The sequence below is a fragment of the Scomber scombrus genome, chromosome 24, assembly GCF_963691925.1.
Source record: "Scomber scombrus chromosome 24, fScoSco1.1, whole genome shotgun sequence".
NCBI lineage: Eukaryota > Metazoa > Chordata > Actinopteri > Scombriformes > Scombridae > Scomber > Scomber scombrus.
Window position 1 is genome coordinate 12,117,219 of NC_084993.1, and position 26,843 is coordinate 12,144,061.

The window sequence follows — 26,843 nt, forward strand, 5'->3', positions numbered from 1 at the left end:
AAGAATTTAGTTGTCGGTCTCATTCAGAGTGACCATGAGCGAGCGGGAAAGGGTGCAGTGTCTCCCTCAAGGACAACAAGCCATTGCAGAGACAGAATCAGCATTTTTTTCCTTTTTTTCATTGAAAATATTCTTTACATTTATGTTCAAATTGAAGCTGTTGAAATCACTCTGATAGGAACTGTAATTACTGTCATTTAATATGGGAACAGCAATGTATTTAAGCCATCATTCTTTTTACAAAGCAGATCTAGTAAAGCGACAGGATGATGTCTGCAGAGTTATTTGTAGTTTGTTTTGCACAAAACCTCAAAAATTCTGCTTCTTAAAGCTCGGAGTACAATTTAATTTTAGGAGCCAGATGGGTGGGCTCTGGCACAGAGGACAACCAGTGCTGGAAAGTTTAAGCAATCACAATTACACAAACTAATTAAACTTAATTTAACATGCTTTTCTGTGGTTGACATCTTACTGAAGACTGCCTACATTGTCCTCACGCAGTAAAGCCCTCATCTGGTGCTCCGAGCAGAGAACATGCAGTAACTTTCAGACTTTTGCTATAACTTTTTGAGCAGCTCCGCTTTTAACAAAAACCTGTCCATGATCATTTTTCTGTATATTTAAAGCTGCAGCAGCTCCTATATGTGTAGTGTCATTAAACCTGTGGCTGCAGAATCGGGTGTCCCAGGCCCCGCCGGTGGTAGAGCAGGCCTGCTGGCAGGACAGACACAGAGGAACACCCTGACTGTCCACGGCCTGCAGGTAGCCAGACTCTGATGACGGCTGCTCCTCCGCTGTCTCACAGGACGGCTTGTCCTCCCTGCAGAGACACAGATAGAAAGAGAAAGTGATTACAATTAGTCACCGGAACAAAAGCTTCTTTGGCTGATCATATCTTGACCTTTAACCTATAATTCAGACCAAAGATGTCAGTGCTTACAAGGCAATTGGAATCTAAATCATCTTGGTGTTTTATAGATATTGTAAATTCTCATAATTCGATGTTTGCATGTGAGATGTGACCCAGGAGGTGAAGGTGAAGTTCTGAAAGCCGTTAAAGTGTCTACCGAATAATATAAGATTGTATAAAATGACAGAATTGATTAAACTCTTAAATTGCAGCTTGTGTTCACATAATGGCCAGATGTCAAATAAAAGTCAGGGTTGGCACGGTAACAAGCTTCTACACAGCGCTGCTGAAGAAGGCTGGGTAAAAAAACAACAACAGCAAAAGCTTGACATTGAACATGAAAAGCAGAAGCGACTAGTATGAATTGGAGCATAAGAAAAGTGTTTATCTAACAGGGTCAATTTTAGACATAAAAGTCTGGTCTCAATGACCCTGATGATATCACCAGGGTTATTTTAAGTTTTTATATATTTGAGATTTCATATATTTGACAGAAAATCTGGAGGCAACAAGTTTAAAAGATGAGCCATTTAACAGGTAGGAAAAGAGTTACAGAATTTATGGGAAATGTAGGATTAAGTGTTTTTGAAGCTTCAGTGATACTATGAGCTAAAAGTTAGAATATCTCATCCTGTACTGCTTCGATTTTTGATTTTTCGATCATTCTCTTCTTAAATATGTCTCTTGCAAGCCCCCCTACTTTATCAAACTGCATTAATATATCGCTGGAATAGCCCTTTAAAAGGACAAATTCTAATGGTGAAATTAGTGCTGGATTTAGAGGCATACATCATCCCAAATTTGCTAAAACGGGTATACAGGGAGGATATTCAGTTTGCAATAACAGCAAATTTAAAAGAACATATAAATATAAAAATATACTTGTGAAACAGGAGAAATGAGGAATAAAACTATAAAAAAAAAGGCTCAGTTCCCTATTTGAGAATTAATGATAGCTCTGTCCAGTGTAAATGCTTAAATTTTAGCATCGTGATCAAATGAGAATGAGAAAGTCTAAATTTGATGGCATAAACAACACAATGCAGTATTCAGTCATTTTTCTTGTCAGAGGTGTCAAAATTTAAATGCAGTCTATTCTATTTATTATACCCTATTTGTTCAGATACCACGTAAGTGTTGCAGACTGCTGTGACTGATTTTTAGCCCTTTGTGCACCAAACGTGAAAGAGATGTTACCTTGACTGAATGTGATAAATGTCATTCTGTATGCTAAAAGCCAGATTCAATGTAGAGCTCAGTGCTTTTTATACTATCTCATATATATATATGTTCATTCAATAAAAAATAAAAGTGCTTGCTTTTGTGAGCTGCAGATGCAGAGCTGATGGACATATGGATGGTGTGCATGTGGGAAATGTGTACATACTCTGTGTGTGTGTGTGTGTGTGTGTGTGTATGCATGATGGTGATGCAGCTTGCCGAAAATATCATCTGTGTGTATGTGCACACGCCCGTCCTTTTGGCAGAGGACGGCGAGGGTTTGGGCGTTTGCCATGTTGTCCCAGCAGGGTGCTAGACCCACATTGGAGGGGACAGATGGACTAAATTCTCTTTCCCCACGGTTTACAATTCAGACAGACAGAGAGAGGAACAAAGAGCCAGAAAGACAGAGCACTACAGAGAGAGATTTAATCATTGAAATGGAGAAGAAACCCCTCCAAAAAAAAAAAAAAGAACCTTGCTGCTTCAAAGTTGAGAAGATACCAAAAAAAATTGGAAGTACCAAGAGACAAATGCTGTGCCAGCACAGTCTAGTGGATGAAAGAGAGACAGAAATAGATTTTTTTTCCTGGTGTGCCCAAACTGAGAAAGGTGGTACTTTAGAAAAAAAAACAAAAAAAAAAACTCACAGAACTTTAAATAATGTATTTCTATTTCAATAATGTTATCAACACAATTTAAAGGGAATTAATGTATGTGCTTTGCATTTAGCTTCCAAGTAATTACAATTCATATATGCATAAAAGCAAGGGAGCGTGTTGGTAGCTCTACATCGCAGCATGAGGTAACTGTCTGAAAACTCATACTTAAAACCCCAGAAATCGCTCAACACGCCTTCAGCAAACGGCACGCAGCCTGTCAGTGTTTACAACCCCAACTGATCTCTGATGCTTTTTTATACCAAAGGAAACTAAAGGCACGAGAGAGGATTAAGATCTGACGCTGGCGATTACAGCTTTCTGTTGATCGGGAGGGAAGATTCTATTTTTAAAAAGCTGTAAACTTTCGGTGGACAGTGAGTCAACCCCACCAGAGAGTTTCGCTGAGGGGAAAATCTGGTGCATCTCAGTTTGTATTGGAGCCCCACATTTTTATTTAGGCTAATAGGCTAAGTGTGGGGTTTTTATTTGTCAGAGAAGTTCTGCTGAACTTAGATTTAACATCAGTATTATTAAAGCTTATTTATCTTAATCAACAAGTATCAATTTCCTAATTTTAGGCACACTTTCTAGAAGTCATAGAAGTTTATTTAGATAAATCTGTTGTATTCTGCTTCTGTTTCGGCATCAGTTAACATCTGAAAATTTGGCCTTATTTCGCTGAATGATAATAAAAATTTAGTAGAAAATACACTCAGCGATCACTTTATTAGGAACACATGTACAACAGCTCTGCTATAAATTCTACATTTATGAAGCTTATACATTATCAGCTGTTGTTGAAATTGTGAGAAAGGTACTTTATGTTTATTATTAAGGCCATAACGGGTAGTGCATTATATTGAATGGTGTTGCTAATATTTTGTCCACTCCATTAAGATACATGAAGGGAGCAAAATATTAGGTACACTTTTCAACAACAACATGTTTAGATTAGATTAGATGAAACTTTATTGTCATTGAACATAGTTTTTGCATCAAACCCAAGTGCAAACTAGTAAAGTACTGAAAAGAAAAGTGGAGTTATAATAAGTCATATATATGCACAGAAAAAGCTATTTGCATATCGGACTAAGTGAATATATGTGAGATGAATATTATATAGAATGAGTTATATGCAGATGACGTTATACAGTACAAATGAGAGGAATGTATTTTTTGGGTGGCATGGTTGGTGTAGTGGTTAGTGCTGTCGCCTCACAGCCAGAGGGTTTGAACACGCTGGTCAGCCGGGGCCCTTCTGTGTGGAATATGTTCTCCCTGTGCCTGTGTGGGTTCTCTCTGGGTACTGTGGCATCCTCATCCTCCCACAGACCAAAAACATGCAGGGTAGGTTCACTGGGGACTCTAAATTGCCCGTAGGTGTGAATATGAGTGTGAATGGTTGCCTGTCCTTTTCTCTCTCTTTATATATATATATATGATAGTCCTGTGATCCCCCATCTCCAGATCCTGTGACCCCTCTAGAGGATAAGCAGTGAAGAAAACAGACATGTTATCCTCATTAAAGATACGTTTACAGTTCTTCAAGGTGTAAAAATAAAATGCAAATTCTAAATAGCACCTTTACTAAGACACTTGATTGACTATTAAAGACATTTTGTACACGATGCCAGTTGCCGTGCACATATGTGTCCATGTGAGCACGTGCAGTGTGTGCTTTGCTGCAGGTTTCCATAGCGATATCCCTCCTGGGGTGAGCTGGCCGTTGCATCTCTGCCAGTAGATTGTATTATGGTCTATATTTACTGTACTAACACACTCAGCGGGCCTTTGTGCCTCTCCCACAAGGCACATACGGGTCTCCATGGAGACAGCTGAGGGAAGGAAAATGAAAATCCCAAAGAGGGAAGCCACGTGATGAGGCAAATCACCTTCATGTGCAGGCGATGAAACCTCATCTTTGCAAACGGCAAACAAGACTGGACGTGATCTCTGAGCTGTGCAAGATTGATCAGTTAAACCTAGATGCTGTTTGTTTGTGCTGATTTTGTAACTGTAATAAACCAGACAAATACATACCTATCATATACACCTACATCTTAATTTTAAACGCTTTATATTTATCTGTTGTGTAAAACTTCGAGACAAGAAAACATTATAGACTTTTTAAAGACCTGAGGACAGCTTAACCTTTCCTGCCCTCACCATCCACCCACGCATATCTGTCCGTCTAACCTACCTCTCTGATGCAGGTGGAGTTAGAGAAGAGGTGGACCTCCTCTTGGCGAAGAAGGTCTCCTTGGTGACCAGCCTGACGCTGCCGCCCTCCTGCTGGGCCTTGCTGGTGGAGGCCTGGGCCACCTCGTCTCGACTGAGGTACCTGCGGAAAATAAAAAAAGAACGGGATAAGCGGGGCTGTGAGGGAATGGTAGATGCTGTTGATGTTATATAACCAAGAGGCTCCTGGATGAAGGAGAGCTGATTCACACGTTGGAGAGCATGGGGGAGTAGCTGCAAGGAGACGGATTCATCAACTCTCTCCGGACAGCATTAGCAGGTAAAGGAGGAAATTTGATGTTGATCAAGCGCAGCGGTAATCTTAGTCATCCGGGCAGGGCTGCGGTAATCCAGGGACTCGCCCACAAATATGGAACACACACCACCACCCACAGTACTGACAAAAAACTCCACAAACGCCTTATTGCAAATGCAATGCCAGATGCACTTTTATATTTGTCTTGGCACCAAACTGTGCTTAACTGCACAAATCCTTCCTTTCATTGCTTATTTTCTATTCTATTTATGTGCTTATGCTCTGTCCTCTTTCCCTGCTGAATCCTATTACTATTGCTGCTGCAGCAATCTAATTTCCCCACAGGGATCGTCAATCATCTAATCTAATCCATCTGCCCCGCCACTGGTTTTTATGGCCCGCGTATTACAGATGCTAGGTGTGCAAGTCGAAACACTTCCATGTCAATGCAGGGCAGGATTAAAATGACCCCGGGATGTCAGACTTGACACGAAATACAAAAGAGGTATAAAAAAATAAAATAAAATTGGTGACGCGTTTGGTTCAGGATGGGAGTAAATTCCTGTGGTCCTGAGGGAGAAGCGACCAATCACCAAATGTCTCCAGGTAACATTAAAGCTTTCCTCAGAGGGAGAATAACACTCTAACACCCTATAGACTAATTATCTGCTCTGTTTGCTCCTCTACAAATTGGTCAAAGGTCAGACTTCAGTGCGGCTGTTGTAATGGACTCTGTGTCCTACTCAAGGACACTCAGTAAGAATCAGTGTCTTCTGACTTGAACAACAGTATCATTAAAGGAATAGTTTTAGAAATATTCTATAACCTGGCCGATATATAGGTCAGCCGATATTGACCTATCCCAGATATATCAGTTTCGGTATATGTCATCCGATGTGTGCCGATATACATATTTTTTAAAGTTATATTAACAGCATTTTATGTATATTTGATCCTTTTTCTTAAATCAAGTTTAATATATACATGTTTTGTTTGTTTGTTTTACATGTTTAGCTAATTCTAATTATTAAATTCCGAGTGAAATTTACTGTTTTAGTGCGCTGATGTAATTTTGTTAAACTGTAAAATATAATACCTTCATTACATGTGAGGTATCATTACAAAAAATGTGGGTTTATCTATATATTCTGTACATACAATATTATTGGCCAATATATCTATCGGAATTTTACCCCCTAATATTGGTATCGGCCCCCAAAAATCTACTTAATATTGCTAAACCACTCTACCGTCTGAAGTTACAGCTAGCTTAGCTTAGCATAAAGACTGGAAGCAGAGGGAAACAGCTAGCTTGGCTCTCTTCAGTTAAAAAAGCAAACACCTACCAGCTCCTATACAGCTCAGAAATGAACACGTTATGTCTTGTTTGTTTGTTCAGGGTTATGTGCTGGAACAATTTATTGGCTGGGAGCGGTGACTTATAAATGCGCTGCTGTGGTAGCAGATCATTAGCAAAGCAAAACCGGCTCTACAAAAAAAGAGAGGGGGATACTGTAGAAAAAGATGAATGGAGAGAGGGAGAGGGGGGGGGGGGGGCAGGCATAGCACGATGTGGCACTTTCACGGATAATCAACTCAGGTGATGACACCGTTCACTAATTGTTACGTGGATCAATAATTAACGGCCTTTCCAAACATTTGTTTTGACAGATACGTCAATTCTTGAACTCGGCTTGATGGAACAAACAGTAGCACGGCCACCTCTGGAAGAAAAAAAAATCAATAATTGGAACTGCTCCTGGAACTTTAGAAGACATGTAGAAAATAATAAATGAATGCCATTAAACTAAATGAAATTGGACTGAAAATGATCTGCAGTTTCATTTAGTCTGTTTAAATCTACCTTTACAACATGAATATTACATAAGTGATCTGGCATGTTGTGGTCAGGTTACATACATACAGCAAAACTACAGAAACCAAATGAGATATTTCAGATAAAGAAAATATAGATATATATATTTCAAATGTTCACAGGCGTATTCACCATCTACTGTATATTCTTCAACTGAATGGACTATCAAAGGCTTATTGTAGCACTTTTATACAAGAAGAAATTTAAATGTGAAATGGGTTATTTTATTCTACTTGAAATAGTTACATTATGCATTTCTATCCTGATTGCGCTGTTTTGCTGATTAGTAATGAAATACTAGCGTCTGTCAAACACCCTGCTGTTTAAACATGGAGGTGTTGCCACTGTTGAAATCAGCTTTTAATGTTTCTGCTCGGCCCTGGGGGCGACGCAATGACATTTTTTTTTTATGCATTTCCACCAGCTCCATCTGGACGGTATACTTTTCTTCGGGAGGAAAATAGAAAGAAGAAGGCAGAAGGAGGGAGAGACGGATGACAGGAGGCAGAAAAAGTGGAGGAGGGAGACACATCAAAGAGGAGAAGTTTCTCTGGAAGCTGAGGGGAAGATGAGGAAGAAGGTAAGTCTCCATCAAACAGAGGAGCTTCCTTTGCTTCACAAAAAGTCCCAGCGCTGGGACTGGATGAAACGAGATACCTTACACTAAACTGGGGTCCAACTGCGCTTCTGGGAGAGAGTAGATGTGTGTGTTTGAATGTTTTTATGCAGGAAGGTTCTTGGACAATCTGGAATTGAGTACAGTTGATTTTCCTGCCTGTTTATGCATTACACTTACTGTCATGATCTAAACATATTCACTTTTCTTACATCATGATACAAATGGAAAATATTTTTTGCGGGCACCCAGGGGAGAAAAATTGTTTAACCTGCTAAAAATACTAAATATGATGTATTAAAGGTACCCTGTTACATGTGTGGCTGCTAGTAGCACTGGGAAGTTATGTTTTGACAAGTAGGTCCCCACTTTGTTTATCTTAAGAATTTACATAAGGATGCACACGTAGGCCTGTCACAATAATTATCGTCTTATCGTACAATAACGTAATTATCAACATTATCATCTATATATATATCGATATATCGTCTACATATCGACTTATTGTATGATACATGGACATGAATTTGCCCCGCCCCCCCTTTCACTATCATACATTATATTATCATTATATCAGTGGTATAAAATGATATTCAAAAGACTAATACCATTTATCGCGATTATTTATGAGACAATATATTGTTCAACAACAGTAGTTATCATGACAGGCCTATACACACACGCTCGCTTGAAAGGATGCTTCAATTCTACACCTTTTCTGTCAAACTGCTTTATTTATTTATTTATTTATACTTTTGTTTTGTATTGTTTTTATTGTTTCTTTTGTTTCCCTTTTGGCTTGTTAGTAGATGTGGTAGAGACGAGGCACACCGAGCTGGGAAATATGATTATTTGCTTTGTTAGGCTTCATGTACATGAGTTCATGTGACCGAAATAAATAAAGGGGAAAAAAAAAGAAAGGAAAAAGGTCAAAGCAATAAACATTCTTGCAGGTTTAAGGGAATGCACAGCTTGACGGCGGCGAGAGTAAAGCATTAACAAGTGCAGCAAAGCAGTGAAGGAGTTTGCAAGGTAGCAAACATGGATGTAAACATAAGATATTTCAAAAATGTGGAGGAAAACACACTCAACACACTTTGTCAGACCTCACTGTGTCGAATATTTGTTGGTGAGAAACACTGACTGTAAACATCACTGTTTGTTTACCAGAAAACTCCACAGGCCGCCTTTAAGATAACTTTCCATAGTCTATAGTGTATTGGATTATTTGGACTATGCTTTTTCCACTGGTGGTCCATTGACACACAGCTGCAGGGGTGTTGTTGCAAGCCCATGGTGGCAGCAGGTTGCTGACAGCGTACCTGCAGACCTGCAGAGCCACAGACAGCAGCCCTGCTCCAACCGGGGGCCAGCCTGCGGTTCAGCACGGGGGCCCAGACGCTGCTCAGCTGTGTGAAATCAAACTAACGAGCTGCAACTCCAGGTCTGGCCCAGCTGAAGCTGCTTTGATTGACTGCTGCTCTCGCTCGCTGGCCTCGGTGTCTACTCCGTGTATTCAGTGTCAGATGGGAGGAATTCCCAGTTCCCGGTTATTGGAAATTGCACGAGCTGCAATGGTTCACCTTAGAGGATGCACTGAGGAAACACTGAGGAGCAAATTCACGTTTCAGGGTATGTTTAACCATTAACCTGACAGATGTTCTGACAGCCTAAAGTTAATTTGATGCTGCATAAAAAATCTGTGATAATGAGATCTATAAACATGCTGTATTTGAAGTTACTATGCGTAACATTTTCTTGATTTGGCGACAACGGCCTCCGATTTTAGATATGAAATGTGTGTTACCACCGGCAGCAGCGCATCTTCATCTAATATTCATCTAATATCGTGCATCTAATACATCAGAAATACAACAGAAGAGCAACTACTGTTTGTTTTAAGCGCCAAAAGCCAAATAAACATCACATTGTTTTAATAAAAGAGAGAAAAAAGAGAGCCAGCGATGTCATCCAACACTTTTATGTTGAAGTCATGATTCAAAGTTGTTTACCACATTACGTGAAACGTTTGCATGCCTCTGCTTTGGTCCGCCACATTATGAATTCTGCATGAGAAAGGCGGACTCAATGACAACTACTTTAAAGAGAGGCAATTAAAGAGTGTAAATACATTGAATGGCTGTAGCTGAATAAACGCTGGCTTTAAAACGTATCAAACAGGCTCTGATATAATGAAAATCTGAACTATTATTACTTTAAAGTGACTGTACGCGTAAAATTCAGTATACTGGTCACGGAAAAAGCAGCTGTGAAGCAGCCTGTGAAAACAGCTGTACGTCTTCTGTTGCTCTGCAGCAGCTTCATCAAGTCCGAGACAATAATCTTGTCTTTTCTCAGTTTGGGCTCGAGACTTCAAATTTACGACAGAAACCCGGCGTGACAAACTAGGGGTGTAGAGTTTGAGAGATGTGGCCCTAGCAACGATGCCATCAAACTGCATTATGGGAAGTGTAGGAGCCAGTCTCATACTCTATTCTTTAAAAAAAATCTGTTTCTCACAAATCTCCTTCATCTAATCTGCATCATCAAATATAAAGTTGTACTGCTGCACTTCTCTCCTAATGAATCTGTAACTGTTAATCTGAGCAAATAGCATCTTTTGTTGATTTTGTATATGATTAGATGATGAGTTAATTTCATGAAAACATCGAATTGTTAACTGAATCTTTATTAACCGCTTCTACTTACACGTGTTGCCTAGCAACCGCATTGCTGTGCCGAAATCAGTATGCATATACATGAAAGAAAAGAAAAAATATGTGCATCTTTTTTCCCCCTTTAATTACAATGAAGCGTTATAGAAGCAATAAACCATTCGTAGCCAATATCTGCAGTAATTTCAGGAATGAGGCGTGCTAAGGCAGGATGCAAACCGGATTAAAATCCTTTTAACTCTCCCTAAAATCATTGTAAATCACCGTGAGTGGCTTATGACGAAAATACACACGGTGTTGGGAACCTAGGCAAAGTGCATTAACTTTGGGAGTAGTTGAAAACTGAGCGTCTCAGTGCTGGGAAGGTGAGCGGTGATCGCCCCGCTGAGCCCAAGCTGGAGCTTGATTGGTTCTGATTAGTGAATAAATCAAACAGGTATCAAATCAAGCCGGGCCAATTGCCTCCTACTCACACCTTGATTAGGTTCATGCACCCAAACACGTCCCCCCGGTTGAGAAACACACACTGTCTCTCTATTCGCTCACACACACACACACACACACACACATGCACACACACAGGAGTTTACCCTGTAATTGGCAAACTCTCCCTGCTTCTATCCACGCCAGCTGTAATTAGTGTGTCAGCAACAATGCTTGTTTGTCAAAAAAAATAGAGAGAGAGAAAAAAAACGACACACATGTACATATACACAGCACATCCCATCCTCTCTCATGCCTCAGCTGACACCCTTTGATACGCCCACCCACACACACACACACACACACACACACACACGAATACTATTCTGCCTTCCATGACGCCCGGGGCACTTAGTATTTACAAATCCGCTCGTTTTTCATGTTAAATCTCACACATCCCCCTGTTGGATTCTGACAAAATGTGGGGAACTAATTCATCTCGTCTCGAAATTTCCACCGTTTTCCAAATGTACACAAGTTCCACTTATTACTGCCTGATAGGAGGAAGACGCATTTTCTTTTGTTCCCTTGTTTAATAATACAGATTTAGTGAAGCGCTGGAGGTCAGGCAGGCAGACAAAAGCAGCCTCTCATTTATAGTGAGTGAATGTGGATTTCGCTAGATGAAATGAAAACTGTGGTTGTCAGATGATATCAGCTGTAGCTAGCTGGCTATTAAAGCCAACGTCAGGACCAAGCTTGTAAACGCGGTCTCCGGATGACTTTTTAATGTTTCCAGCTGACTTGTTTTTAAACAGGAACCCTGTGAAAGGACACATGATGACTAGGTCCATATATATTTGGACACTGATGCAAGTTTTATTTGACCTGTTTACCAAAATGTATTCATGTTACAGTAATATAATGAGAATATAGGAGATTGTGTATAAAAATGGTTGCAATTCCTCACGTTTTTATACAGTTTTTTTCTTTATCCCCTTGAATTAAAGCTCCGTTGCCGTGGCGTTAAGAGCCAGAGATTATGAAACCTGTCACAGTCAGGGTTGGGAAGGTTACTTTGGAAATGTAATAGTTTATACTGACATGATTTATAAGGGAGATCATTTCTTATGAAGCAAGATGTATCTCTCATTTGAAAAGTATCTCTTTTACTACAGTGGAGAAACCCAAAGCTTGACAGGCCTGCTCTGCATAGTAACGGTTGCTTAGCTACAATTAGTCAATCCCTGTACTGGGGGGAAATGTTTAATGATTAGTACCTGAATTTGAGCGAGTTTAATCAGAAGTTTGTTGAAAGTCAAAGTAGCACATTTCTTTCAAGAACACATGTCCAGCTAGAGTCTGACCTCTTGGTGCTGGAATGAGGGCGCTGGGCGCTGGCCAGCTGCTGCAAGCCGAGAGCGGGGCTGTGGAAGAGTAGGCCGCTGCGTCGGAGCAGTTTCTGTTTCATGGCCGCCAGGCTGCTCCACTCCTGCACGAAGCGCTGCACCTGTAAACAGAGAGAGCACACGACACCTCACTTCGTATTCCATTTCAAGTTGAAATTAAAATGGTTGGAGCCTCCATCTTCAAAAACAAATGGATAGTTTGGACATTGGAGCCTCCTTTTTTTTTCAATTTTGAAAATGCACTTGAGCTGAAAACAAACTCTCCAAACCTGCAGAGCACGCACGCACACACACACACACACACACACACACACACCGACACACACACACTGATACACACAAGGAGACAGCTTTCCAGATAGCTGAACAAAACCCATCAAACCAAGAGAGAGAGAGAGAGCTGTCTACGCTTTCAGCCAAGTCAAAGATTCAAAGAATATCCACTGGCAAAATAACAAATGGCACAGCAAGCACTGAGGGCCTAATGGGCAATTTACCTACGTATATTACACTGGAAGAGTGATTTTCTTTCCATGGATGATACCTTCTCTCACACAAAAAAAAAGATGATTTGTGTGAAGATAAAACTCAATCTGCATTACACACACAGTTTTCAAAGCTATCATAACACCCAGGCTTGCTTTGTTGATGCTTTAGCAGTTGGATTATGTGTCATTTGACAGAAATATTACTTATTATTTATTAAAGGAAAAAGTTAAACTGCAGTAGATACCTCAAATCAAGCAAATCGGAACAGAAAAGGAATTTAAAAAAACCCACTATGCAACAGAATAAGAATAAGTAGTTTGACTGTAAATTTGGTCTCATATAATTAATTCAACAGAGACCAGGATCTTGACTCTGATCAGGTTTTAAGAACAGTATCCATGGGGCATCCTGGTGGTCTCATGGTTAAAACCATCAAAATACCGTGATCACAGCGTCCCCAGTTTAATTCAGGCCTTTATCGCCAAACATACTGCATGTAATTCCCAAACCCTCTCCATTTGTTCCCTGTCAATTGTCCATTGTAAACCATCAATGGAAGCAAAGAAAGGCTGAAATGATTGTAAGTCTTCTGAGCGGCTGAATGTGTAATTGAAAAAATTTAATTAAATTTAAACCACTGGTGAATCCTTCATGTTGAAATTGGATTCCACAGAATATATAAAGCATTGAAATCTGGATTTGTGTGGTTTGAATTCCCCCTTCTTAGAAATTCTAGGCTTTTTATATATATATATATTTTTTTGAAGGTCACAAGTTTGAGCAAATTAAAAGATGTTTTTAAATTTTATGTTTTGGTTTGGTTTTTTTGGGTGGGGGGTGTTTCACAAGTTTAGATAAATAATTCATTTATGCAGGATTTCCCATCGCTCTGAACTTTTTAAAAAATTTCTTCATGTTGAATGTATGAACTTTGACAGTTTTTATGTATTTTTATGTAGGAGCGATTTGTAAAATGGATCATATGACCGAGAGAACGTAACCTGATTGGACAGAGGTGTGATCGATTCAACTCGGGGTAGACTGAATATCCAATTAATTATCATTGACAAAAACAAAATGAATAAATAATTACATTGAAATTACCTTCTAGAAATTTCAAAGAAGGGAATTCCATTGCTACAAGGATGTGACCATGTGCTGTTAGAAGCTTTAGAAACCTCCTGAGATAACTGGTAACCGTTCATGAGGTGGTCAAAGGTCAGCCGCGAGCACAGAAGTCGGATCAGATGTCAGGAGGCATGAATGAGGAGCAGAGTGGGAAGGTGTTTCCTGCCTCCAGTTTTTCCAAAGGTCAGATCGGTTAATAGGTGAGCATCGGATATTGTGTGGGTGGAAAGAGAGAGAGCTTTGATACATCACTGGGAAGGACAAAGGTGTTAATCATGGTTTTATCTCTTAAAGAATAAGGCTGGTGGGTGCACCCTGGTAGCATGGCGTATATAACTGCAAAGTCTGAGGTTCCAGTCCGGCTGCGGACGCTTGTTGCATGTCCCTCCACTGTCCCTGTAATAAAGGCATAAAATTGCCAGAAAATATAAACAAGAAGGAGGCTGGTGATATTTTATATTTGTCTTATTGTCCACAAATGGCACGAAAAGACCAAAACCAACAATAAATGGAACCCAGTGGTGAGTTTTATTATGAGTCAGTCTCATATTTTCTGTCTTGTTGCCAGAAATATTCACTTTGGCACCAAATGTGTATTAATCCGCAGCTGAAAGTAGTCCCCAACAAATTTCCTATTGTATTTCCTCTTGTTTGAGTAATGTTTGCTAAAACCTGTAGTCGCCTCCTGTTTTATGAAATGATTTAGCCTTCAGAGCCTTTTATTTCCGAGCCTTTTTAAAGATGTATGCATTGGAACAGAAGGGCTCGGGGCTTTGTGCGAAACACAGTGTATGGAAGCTGGAAAGTACTGAGGGATAGACGCATGAAACAAACACATGGTTGGTTTTGGTCTCTCTTCGTGGAATTTGCAGACAATAAGAGATGTTTTGGATTTGTAAGAGGCATAACGGAGTAAAATCCACATGCTTCGATGGAAGGAATTAAGTACAGAAAGAAGAGGATGATGAAGTATCCTTAAAATCCAGAATGATCTTCTCAGAAATGTATTATTTAAGTTCCATTCCCTCCAAAAGCTCGATTTGCATAAACCATAGATATCTGACATCGTTGATAATGATTTGCCGCGAATTCATTAAAAACATTTTGGCTCCTGCCGCCTCTGATCGGGCGTTAAGTGAGTTAACGCACCACTGCTTCCTCCGTCCAAAACGTGTCACAGCCCACCACTGAACCGCTTGCTCGGTATTGATTTTGATGGACAATTGGAGTGTAACAGGGCATAAATGATGGGTCAGAGGATGGATGCAACTCACGCCTTGGTTTTACAAACCAACATAAACAACGTGACAGGTGGGGCGTCTGTCAGCGGCTCTGTTACTGCCACGGCAGATTGCAGGATTTAATATTAGCTGGTTGGCGTGCAGGGTCATTTGAGGCGATGATCCGTCTCCTTTAACGACCCTCATAAAAACCACACTTTCTCTCTCTCTCGCCGCGGTTTCCTCGGTCGACTCAGGCTGTTTGAACCCCCAAACCGCCCCCTCCTCTTTTCTCCTCTCTCTCCATCTTCCCCCACCTCCTCCTCCTCCTGCCTCTCGCCCTCCAGGCTCTGCAGTGGTTGAAAGTGGGCGTCCGTACTCCACCTATCTGTCAGGCTCTCGATGCCGTGCTGCCGCTCTTCTTCCTCCTCATGATCAGTGGTATCATTAGTTTCACATCGCAGTGACACACAGATATCAGTTAGGTTTAATAACCCCCTGTGCAGCCTTGTGACTCATTGTCACTGTCATTAGATATTGGGCAGATAGCCCTGCTGACTGTTATATCAAACTAAATGATTGTAGTCTAGAATAAAAGGTATAATATGTAACTTTTTAGCATTAAATTGTCTAAAAACAACTAGACCTATTTTACATATTTTGTTGAGTTGCGTTTTTTAACAATGGTTAAACCAACAGAAATCTATTATTTTAATTGGTCCGTTTCATTTGGTCGCCTGCCAATGGCATCATACCCCTTTGCACATGCATCAGCGTTATAGTTGTCCACTAGGAACTGTCATAAGTTTATTTAAGCCACATTTTGATGATACGCTTTTTAGATTTTGGTCGTTTTTAACTACCTCTTAACCACATGAATTTTGATTTTAGTCGTTGGATGTCTGGATCTTAAGTTGTCAGAGAAACAAGCTGAACAAACGTTAGCAGCAGCTCGGCTTGCAACCCTTCTGGAGGTCCTTTGTCCACTGAACAACATGGGAGAAACTCTCATTTTTAACGTGAAACTGCTTTATTCAGCATTTCTACTGGTTTGAATCACTGTGTCTGTTTGTTTTGGAGAGGAGGAAACCTCTGTGGATAATTCAGCTCCTGGTAAAAACCTCCTGAAGGTCTGGATCTCAAGTTATCTGAGAAACAAGCTGAACGTTCAATAGGCATTGACTCGCAGCCCCTCCAGGTGTCTTCTGTTGACAGAATAGTCATCAAAGTTATTGTTTTGATTGAGAGACCCCTAGTGGCAGAACATTTCATATTGTGCCTCTAAGGTCACATTACCTAAAACACTTTGAGTTGCACTCTTAAGCATGTGTATGTAAAATATTCCTCATCTTGTAAATCCAGAAAAGGCATGATTGCATTTTTTTGGTCTTAATTCATCTCAGAAACAACAAAACTAAGAGAATATTGGCACATTTCACAACCTTAAAGGCAAATTCAGTGGAATTCCCCTCAAAGGCATTTTTACAGTAATGACACATTAAGTGGGTACATTACAGCGTTCACATCTCCCTGGAGTAAACACTCTGACCCACACGCACACCCACACACATCCATGAATATCAAAGCACACACACGCACACACAGCCTGGCGGGAAGGGCAGACCTGTATTCGATTTTCCTGGCGCCGGCTGAAGGCCTCGGGCAGGTCGTCCCAGTTGGTTAGTTTGATGTCCAGGGGGATGAAGCTCAAGTTCAACGCTGTACCATCCTAACAGATGAAGAGACAGAGACGAAGAAGACAGCCTTAAGCTAAAAGATTGGTTACTGCTACCACCACCAGTACAACCACTACTAATGTTAATGATAAAATCAGTTCTGAATTTGGAATTCCTGGAACACTGTGTTGATAAAAAACTCTCCTCACTCATAAAATATTCTCACATACCTCCAGAGGATACCTCGCCCAGCAGATAGTTTTGGTTTTATTCGCCCAGGTTTTGAAATATCCATCTCTGTTTAATCTACTTCCATTTCAATACAATTGAGGTCAACAGAAATGTAGTTTGTGGTGCTCACAGAATTGAAAAATGACATTACAAAAACTCAAAAGAAACACTTCTTTCCTAAACTGTGTCACCACCATTACTCATAATCCAGAGAGCTGAGCTGTCCTTTCAGCAGTTTTTTTTTTTTTTTTAAAGGGACTATTTCTTCAGTGGGAACCATTTCTAAAGAAAACAGTTTACAAATGTCTCATAACCTTGGCCAATAAAACTAAAACCATTTCTTTCTTTATTATAGATTTTGCATTCTTCCTCAATCAATAGCTTTTTTTGCTTAATCTACTGTGTCAAATTACCAATGAAACCATTAAGAAAATATAATAAAATATCTAAAATGATAGAAATATAACTATTTGTATGGTTAGATACCAGAATGGGTGAACCAAACCTTTATAGTTGCAACTTTTTCCAATTTTCTTTGTAAAGCCCTTTGAGACCGTCTCGAAAGGTGCTTAATATAGAATTTAATTACTTACTCAACAAAGTTCAGAGAAAGTGTTAATATTCTGCACACACTTAGCTGTTTGACTCGAAATTCATCTGCAAATATATCAATTCATTATATTGAAGTCATTTTTGAAGTGGAAAAGCCAAAAATCCACAAATTCTGTAAGTTTATTTAATGTGGTCCTGGGAACCGGTCAGTGATGTTGGCTGAAATACCTTCAGTCTCCCTCACAAGGCATAAAGAGACACCTAAAAAACACACTGAGTGGTTCTTTTTAGGTAGTAAATGGTTCTCTGGTGCGTAGTGGCACAACTACACACAGTCCCTTCATGGGTCTGACTGGCTCCTCGTGTTTTCCTGCCCAAACAGTTGGTGAGACGTGGGATTTACTGCTGAGTCACCGGTGCAACCAAAGCAAACACAAATACAACCACGCACGTTTACTCGCTTTTCCAGCGTTCTTTCCAAGTGAGTGACGAAGCAGCCGAGTTATTGTTTCGATCGCCTGACGAGAATAAATGTCAGGGTAATATTGTATATTATATAACTGAGAGCCAAACCTTTGGAGGAGTTCGATTGCAAACAAAACCCTCCTGGCGCAATCAAGTAAATGTTAGCTTTATGTGTCACAGAGGGTGGGTGTTGGTGAGAGAACCTTCTGTTTTCTCATTCATTTCCTGTACAGACCTTTATAGTCACCAGAGATGACCAAACACCTGGAAAACCAACGACATTCAGAACTGCCACAGATGGACTTTGGGGCTAGTATGACCTATGGCGTGTGTCAAAACACCTGGAACCATTGTTTTCTATGTATTGCAGACTGGATGTGATTATGCAGGCTGATTAAATGGATTCTCTTCATTTTCTATGGAGAGCAGGAGATGTTGAAAATTTGTGACCAGGCCGCCATTTATTCCTGCTTGAAAATGGTCGAGCCAAAAACAAGGCACCAACACCCACCAGCTGGAGTTTTAAGTGGTTATGTGGCACCTTCTGGCATAGTTGTGCTTAAATGCAGTCTGCAGTGTTTTCATAATTCTTTATATTTCTACAGTAAAATTGGCTACTTGTAGAGAGCACAAGTTGAGATTTTAAAGCAGTTGCTTCTTTTTTCCTTGTTGTTGTTGTGATGGTGTGTTATATCAGAGGGCAGGTATTTAGAAATTGTGCCTGAGTGTGTGATGTTGGATGCGGTGAGCTGCACTGCATTGCTGAACTCTGATATATGGATCTTCACAGGCGCGTTTACACTTTTAGTTGAGAAGGAGGGAGAGAGAGAGAGATAAGCTTTGAGTTTTAAAGCGTATCTTCAGATGGCAACTCTCGCTCAAATTGTTCTCAGAGGCGTTCCAAGACTACTAGAAAATATGATTGTTATAAAGTCCATACACAACTGAGAACAAAGCGAAATGTAGCTGTTATTCTAACTGAGCATACAGTCTAAAGGGGATATATTATGCTGATTTTCAGCTCTATATTTTTACTCTTGGACTACACTAGAGTAGCTTCGCATGATTCACAGTTCAAAAAACTCCTTATTTAATTTATACTGGCTCTTTACGCAGCCCCTCAGTTCAGCTCCTGTCTCTTTAAGGCCCCCCTCTTAACGAACCCACTTTGTTCTGATTGATTAGCCTGAACCTGCTCCGAAATATGAGAGTGGATAGCACGAACAAAGATTAGAACAGGTCCTCTCTGATTATTGTGGGACAGTGCAAGTAACGTGCACTAAAATGCTGACTGAAGTGGCAAATGGCGCATGAATGATTATGATCATGATGACAGCATCATCACAGCTGTCACTCTGCAGTATAATAAGTAGTCAAAGAACCAGTCCTTTAACACTTTCATACAGATAGTTTCATTGTGCTTTGTAACTCAAACTACAGGTACTTTCATCCAAACAAGCTGATTTTGAATGATGGACATCCAGAAATTGAATCCAATTACATTTAAGTTCTGTAAACTGGCCAGACTTAATTCTTTATTGGTTTCCATGGTAATTCATGTGGTAACCAAGGAGCTCGTTAGTGATCTCTCTTGTTTTTCCCCCTTTTATTCTAATATACGTCGACTACTTTGAAGAAAATGCTCCTCTGGTGACAGCGTGCATGCATTAGGAACAACAATAATGATTATGGAGAGTATGAAAAAAAACACATACCCATAAGAATGCTCCTCGCTGTGATTATGTGTAATCATACCGCTGCAGCTTATAGGTAACTGCATAATCACTGTAAAAATAACCACAATAAAGAGCATTTTCCCAGTTATTACTGCTTCATTAGCGCTAACTACTGCCAATTTGAAGCCTGAGAAGCTACTTACCCTCAGTATTAACTTCAGTGAGCGTGCCAAACACCGGGAACGTTTTTACAAGGAAGGGGCTGACCAATGAATTTAGGTAAAAGCGACAATCTGGATTTGGGCTGTAAGAGCCAGCTGAGGTATGGAGATGGTGGATGGAGCAAGAAAAGCAGGATAAAGTCTAAAGGTTAATACCTGCCAGCTGCCGACACATGGATTTGGAGATACAAATCAACATTAAGAAGTTTTTTTCCTGCGCTGCGCCCTCAGTGCATAAGAAGCCCACGTGTTTATTTGGATTAGGGTAAAATAAATATCATGGAGAGTCAGGGGAACGGCGGAGCGGGTTGTGCTGTAACAGCATGGAGTAGGATTAGAGCCCTGCTAGATGTGATTGAAAAGAGGTGCAGTATCCTCCCAACTATAACAAGCTCGAGAGTAACAAATATATAAATTCAAAGCAGGGAGGGAGTATGAAACAGCGATTTAATTTGGTAATTAACTCATTTATTATTGAAACAAATGAGTTTAAATTATTGTAAGTTAAAAAAAAAGATCTTATTGATTATTTTCACATCTAATTTAGCTTTTCATACCTTATACAATACGCCTGCAGTGTATATATAGACAGGTACTATAGAAGTAACTGAGGGGTGTGCAGCAGGAGGGCAGAAAGCATATTACACTATTGTTAGTATGGAAATTTTCAGTATATAGAAATAAAGAAACTTGGTATAAACCATTGAAATGATTGTCGTAACACTAACAGACTACACAAAGTTAGCTCTTGCAGGAAGTGATAAGAGATCAACCAATCAGCTGCAATGGTTAAAAGCAGGGAAGCCTCTATCACATATATAACATTAGCATTAAAACATCAGAATGTATGATCTTCCTTCTATTTACCATTAAAATACACCAGGCACTAGATTGTGATGGATATGTCAGTATATACAGTTGCTGCAGTGTGAGCTGTTTCTCCTGCACCAGTTTCTTGGAGCGCACTGCTTGATCATTTTCTTTGTTACTTTTGTAACTTGTGCAGTTTTAAAGCACATGAACATCTCTCTTTTATGTTAATGCCTCGTGTTTTACAATAAATCGTGTATCAATTATGCACAGGCCTTGATGACTATGGGTTTTTATAGTGTTTCAGGGGTTTGTCACATATGACTGTGTGTGTGTGAATCACCCTGATGTGGTAAACTCCAACCATCTGGCCCTCCTGGTGCTGACATTAAACAACAACACCCACCCACCTGCGTGCAGGGACAGCGAATCCTTGAATACAACAACGGTTTTGATGTGTAGAAAATGGACATAAAATTCCTAATACTCTCAATATTTCTCATTCAAACCCCGGTGACAAATCTCCCTCCTGATTGTGCTATGAGCGGCCCCCTGTGTGAATTGGGCGCCTGGTCCAGGATTATCCCGATGTGACAGCTTTCTAGCCGGAATTCCTCCAGTTTATCATTTAAACGACAGTGGGGGACATTTATCTCCACAGCTTATCGTCTCAGCCACACGAACATGACACTTGTCTATTGCCGTCAGGGTAATATTCCATTGGTGATTCAGTTCACCGCTTTCGGTCTTCTCTATGTAAAAGCCTCTTGTCTCTTATCTGCGTTAGTGGGGAAGAAATTTGATCCCTCATGAATGAAACAAAAGGGCGTTAAGTATCACAATCCGATCAATACAGAGGTCTGTTGGCAAGTGGCACTTGAGGAGTGCCAAGAATTCACAGGAGTGTAATCAGACTCAGACTGGGGTTAAATTGTAGTTTATCTTAGTCTGCTTGGGTGCAGGAAGCTCCAGAAAGTTCAATGACTAAAGCAGCTGAGAGGACGTTTTACTTGATTATGTGAATGAACTACCTGAAGTCTTTACACAAAAGCCCCCGTGGGTGTTTGCTTACAATTTGTTTAAAGTAAAACATGATTGGCTGTTGGAGGTAAAGTGTCTCCAGTTCCTTTTCTGGCTCAGTGCCGTTGTTGCTGTCTGTTGGCCTGCTCTTTCTAAATGATTAGACTGAAACTTCTTAAAGGATATCTGCAGATTTATGTCTGATCTAACACTAATTCCTTTTGTGTTCTGTAGTCATCACTATAATACACAACGCAGCAATGTGTTCAATTTTTTTATATTTGGAGTTCTCTTAGCAACCATATATTTGACTGTGTTATTGCAAGGTCTGTCAAGAACAAAGAACTGTGATATTAAAGGGCTGTTCAGTGATTTAGTGCTGCACTTCCAATCATTTGGAGGCTAGATCCTACATTTCCCATAATGCAACATCTTTTTTTGGTAAATGACCATGCATTTCACACTATATCCGCAGTTTGTAATGTAGGCATTCGATTAAAAAAGTAGTCCTTGTGCTCAAGCCAAGATAACCCTGATGACATCAATATGACATATTCTGGCTTTCTGTTGCTTATATTTGGTTATGATGTCTCATATCAATGTTATGTATGATTAAAGTTCAACCTATGTAGAAATGCTCTACTATTTCGGATCGGATTTCAGCTTGATCATGTGCGGCTGTAATTCAGAAGTTGATATTTTGAGTAAAGAACGAGAAAAAGTAGTGAAATCCTACAACTATAGTTTGTTTTATGGTTTGTTGACGTTGCCTCCACAGCCGGCAGAAGTCTACCAAGGTGCTTAAGAGAGTTGACCAATCAGAACAGGGCTCATCAGGAGCAGGGCCTTAAAGAGACAGGAGCTAAAACGTCCTGTTTCAGACCGAGGCTGAACTAAGGGCTGCATAAAGGACCAGTATAAGTTAAATAAGGAGTTTTTTTTAACTGTAAATCATGTTACCATATCTCAGTAAAGCCCAGCTTAACAATATGGAGTAAGAAATGTGCTTAATATGTCCCCTTTAAACAACTGTTTTCAAGGCTGAGTAGCACTACCTACGGCAAGTAAACTAATCTGGATATATACAATTGAAGGACTACCCCTTTCACATAAGTCTTAAATTCATATTAATAAAAGAATAACATTTCCGAACCACACATATTAAATAAAATCCTTTAAAAACCAGACAACCGCCTCCCAGAGTGTTCATAAATACAGGAGGATTGCAGATGAAAGAGTAGAAGTTGAAAGGCGGTTAGAAGAAGGGCGGACCCACGTTAAATCGTATTGGTAATCCTTTGGTAATTCCTAAACCTTTTAATTTGTATTGAACCAAAGAATATGAATGGATTTGAAGGGCTTTACTTTCCCCTTTTTACCACACAGCCTCGATCAATCAGAGGAAAGGAAAGGAGAAAAAAAACATTTGAAATGACTCAAACAGGCTCTTTTCGGTCTGGTAAGAGACAGGAGTGAATCACGGTTTCTATCAAGCATCAAGGTTACTCAGTAAAAGTATTTTTTTTATACTGTTCTAAACTTATAATGAATGTTAAAAAACTTGGGAATGTAATGAATTAATGAATGAATGACACATTATCAAGTCTGAGCTCATTAAAATTGATTTCTGTTGCCACGCAGGTTGTAAACGGAATAATTTGCGGCCCTTTCAATTACAATTAGTTAAGGAAATGTTTCATTCCTAAACTTTGACTTTCCTAATGTTGTCTGTAACTACTTTCTCTCATCTGTCCTGTTTGCTAATTAACATTGTGTGAAGGAACCGCACGTCTCCTATTTTAATACATGAATTGTTGTTTGCAGCTCTATCAAGATAGAGTGATCTTGATCTCAATGGGTCTACCTTTTACAAAAAAAAGAAGAATTAATTAGGTTTTGTTCACAGGAACAATCAAACCTTTTGGTTTTACTTCTTCTTCCTGCTTTGAGATGTGAAATAAAAATCATTACATCAGACACGTTCATATAGACAGTATAAAAGCTCCTTTTTCTAGACAGTTGAAGCTGAACAGGCTGGGTTTTTCACTTCTCCACATGAATGCACAAGTTAGAAACTGCTTGAAATGTACTTTGTACAATGTGTTATACTAAAGAGACAAGAGAAGCATAAATATGACATTAGCGAGTCCAGCTTTCTCTGAATGGAAGAATAAATTAGTTGCAGTTGTTGGAAATTTCTGTGAGCACAAAGTGTTCACAACTCAAACTGAATTTAATGTGGTGACTCTTTGCGGTCATATTTGGTGACTGTGACCCCACTTAGTGGTTAAGGAATGCAAGATGGACACATTTTTCAATCAAAAATATCACTTTGTATAAAACCTCAAACATTTTAGTTGTTTTAGAGAGCACAGCTTTCTGTAATGCAAAGAAAAATCCTTATCTAGTAATTTCAGGTGTTGAAAAATGAAATTATGTGTAGATGTTGGTTTCCTTTATGTGCTGTGGACAAGCCTACATACTATTTAATTTTTCAATGCTCTTATCAACAGACAGGAATGAAGTTTACAAAAGGAAATAATTAATTGTACTAATTTTGACTAACTTACCTATTTGTACCTGAAACACAAACTTCAAATGGCCTTTTTTTTTTTTTTACTTCTGCACCATGAAAGGTGGCACTTTTGATATTCAAGTGAAATTTATAGAAAATAACTTTCGCCTAGGCAACTACGATTGCCAATTAAAAGGCTATTAAAACTGATAGAACTCAATGGTGGGCAAAGAAAGGCATAATAAATATCTTATCTCAATGCTACCCCTAACCATTATGCTACATTTCTTAACTGCAGCACACAAAATTAACATAAACTAACCACACACTTGTGAGTAATTCCCTGTGACTGTACCACCTATTCACAACCTTGAGAAAAAACAAGCCAGTGAAAAAATCATTAGAAAAACACCTATGGTCCCCTTATGAGTCGAGTCCATGCATGATTCAATATGCACAAGCACACGCTCACACAGTCCGCAGTACCTTAGAGAAAAGATATATTCGGTCTGTGTACTGGCTGGCGCAGAACTGCAGGCCCGGGTACACAGGATAGGCGGTGCTGGCATCATCTCCATCATCGCCCTCATCATCGTCATTAGCATCCGCAGCAGAAGACAGACACGCCGCAGCTCTCCGGTCTGCAGGGAGAGAAGAAGAGGGCTGACTAATATCTCAGCGAGTATACATTATTGGCTCATTATTGGCTTTCGCAGCTTTATTGGTACCTCTGTTTGCTCCTCTGGTGATGCAATGACTAGCAGAGACATTAAACTCCTGCAGCTTTTGAGATTTATTATGGGGAGCACAATATTAAGAAGATATGACATTTGTAGCAGATCATTTAAATGTGTACGCACACACAGTACATGCTTGAAAAAAACCCTCTTTGTGCTTATTGCTTTCAAACACTTGATTATAGAATCTAAAATGAAAACATCTTAGTAATTATCTCTGACATTTTCATATCAATAGGAATGAAAGTCAATTGTGCTCCTTGTGACATAATCAGTTCACGTAACAACTAACTTACATGTGGAGATCTAAACACTGAATTTATATACATTTTTTAGCACCAATATGACTTTCAGGAACCAAAATGTTGACAAAAACTGTGTAAAATGACTAATATCTTAAATTCTTAGCCTAACTCTAAACCGATGAGAAAGGAATAAGCACAAGAAGTCAAAATTGGACGTGATAGGGCAGTCACACCACATGCTGCTCACTGGTGCTAACTTGATATTCTGAATATATTTAAGGTGAAAAAATGAGCCAAACATTTGCAGAATCATGCTTCATTTTGCATCTGCAACACCTACTGGGAGAGGCAGCAAATCCTAGTCATAATCTAAACAGTAGTTTGCCGACTGGTCCAACACATGTTGGGTTCAATTTTTCAGACTCATGGGGTATAGCAGCTAAACATCAGACAGAGATAGGCTTTGCTAAAATGTAAATCTAGCAAAGTAAATATTTTTGGAGCTTGGATTACATTTCTGAGAATGGAATTATTAATATATAATTTAAACTGGTTAAAGGGAAAGTTAAACGTCTTTAAAAGGGATGTGCTTTGTTTCTGAGAGTCAGAAAATATCAGTTTAATGTTACATGTTAGCTTACAGACCTGGAGTAAGGATGGGGTTAGCCTAGCCTAGCCTAGCATAAAGACTAAACGCAGAGGGAAACCAGTGGCAGCTAAAAGTTAAACCATGCATACTCTTTACATACTTAACAGTTTTGTTTGTTTGTACATGTGTTATATACACATTATTCTGCCATTAAAACAATGAAAACTACTGTAGCTGGCAGGCTTACTGCTAACATACTAGCTAGCTAACATGCTGGTCAGTCACAGACATGGTCACAAGACATATCTATATCCTGGACTCTCATGCAAACCTTTCTTATTTTGTAGAGCAGTTTATATTCAGATAGAGGGAGGGGGGTTAAACAAAAGTGGAACGTGCTACACAGTTAGCTTCCTATGCTTTAGTTCCCACAAAAAGCAGCACTGTCAGGACAGGTTGCTATTGGTAAACAGCACAAATTTGTGGGTCAAAGTTCACCAAAGTTGTATCCATAATGCAAGCTAGTGATGAATGAATATGTCACCAAATTTTTTTGAAATGCTGGTGCTTAGTTTGTCTTGTCTGTTTAAATTGCACATGAACAGAAAAGTCAAACTGTCTACTTTTCAAGGAGTCATGTGTTGGAGCTGCGATGAAGAACTGTTTCTTCATCCTCGCAGTACTTCTATGTTAGGCATGCTTTTTTCACTTTTGGACAGAATCAGGATGTCTGTTTCCACCAGTTTTCAGTCTTTATAATAAGCAAAGCTAACCCCATCCTGACTCCAGCTCGGTAGTCAGTACATGAGATTGAAATCAATCTTCACATCTCACTTTTGACATAAAAGCAAAAAAAAAACGTGTCTCTCTCAAAAACGAGCCGTTCTTTAATGTTGTGTAATACTGCTCAGCAACACAGACGGGCCATTTCTTTGACAGAATCCTTCCAATCTATTTTTCACAAGTTCAATCGCAAATCTGCT

General features: G+C 39.6%; 1 protein-coding gene across 2 annotated transcripts in view; it reads right to left on the reverse strand.

The window, feature by feature from the left end:
* The window catches only part of zranb3 (zinc finger, RAN-binding domain containing 3), an 80,572-nt gene that overhangs the window by 7,708 nt on the left and 46,021 nt on the right, over window positions 1-26,843 (reverse strand). For both annotated transcript variants that reach the window (XM_062414428.1, XM_062414427.1), the window contains 5 exons: window positions 24,776-24,930; window positions 16,748-16,852; window positions 12,245-12,387; window positions 4,994-5,134; window positions 662-820 (listed from right to left, as the gene is read on the reverse strand). In XM_062414428.1, coding sequence (XP_062270412.1) covers window positions 662-820; window positions 4,994-5,134; window positions 12,245-12,387; window positions 16,748-16,852; window positions 24,776-24,930 — 703 coding nt within the window. The remainder of the gene's footprint in view (window positions 1-661; window positions 821-4,993; window positions 5,135-12,244; window positions 12,388-16,747; window positions 16,853-24,775; window positions 24,931-26,843) is intronic.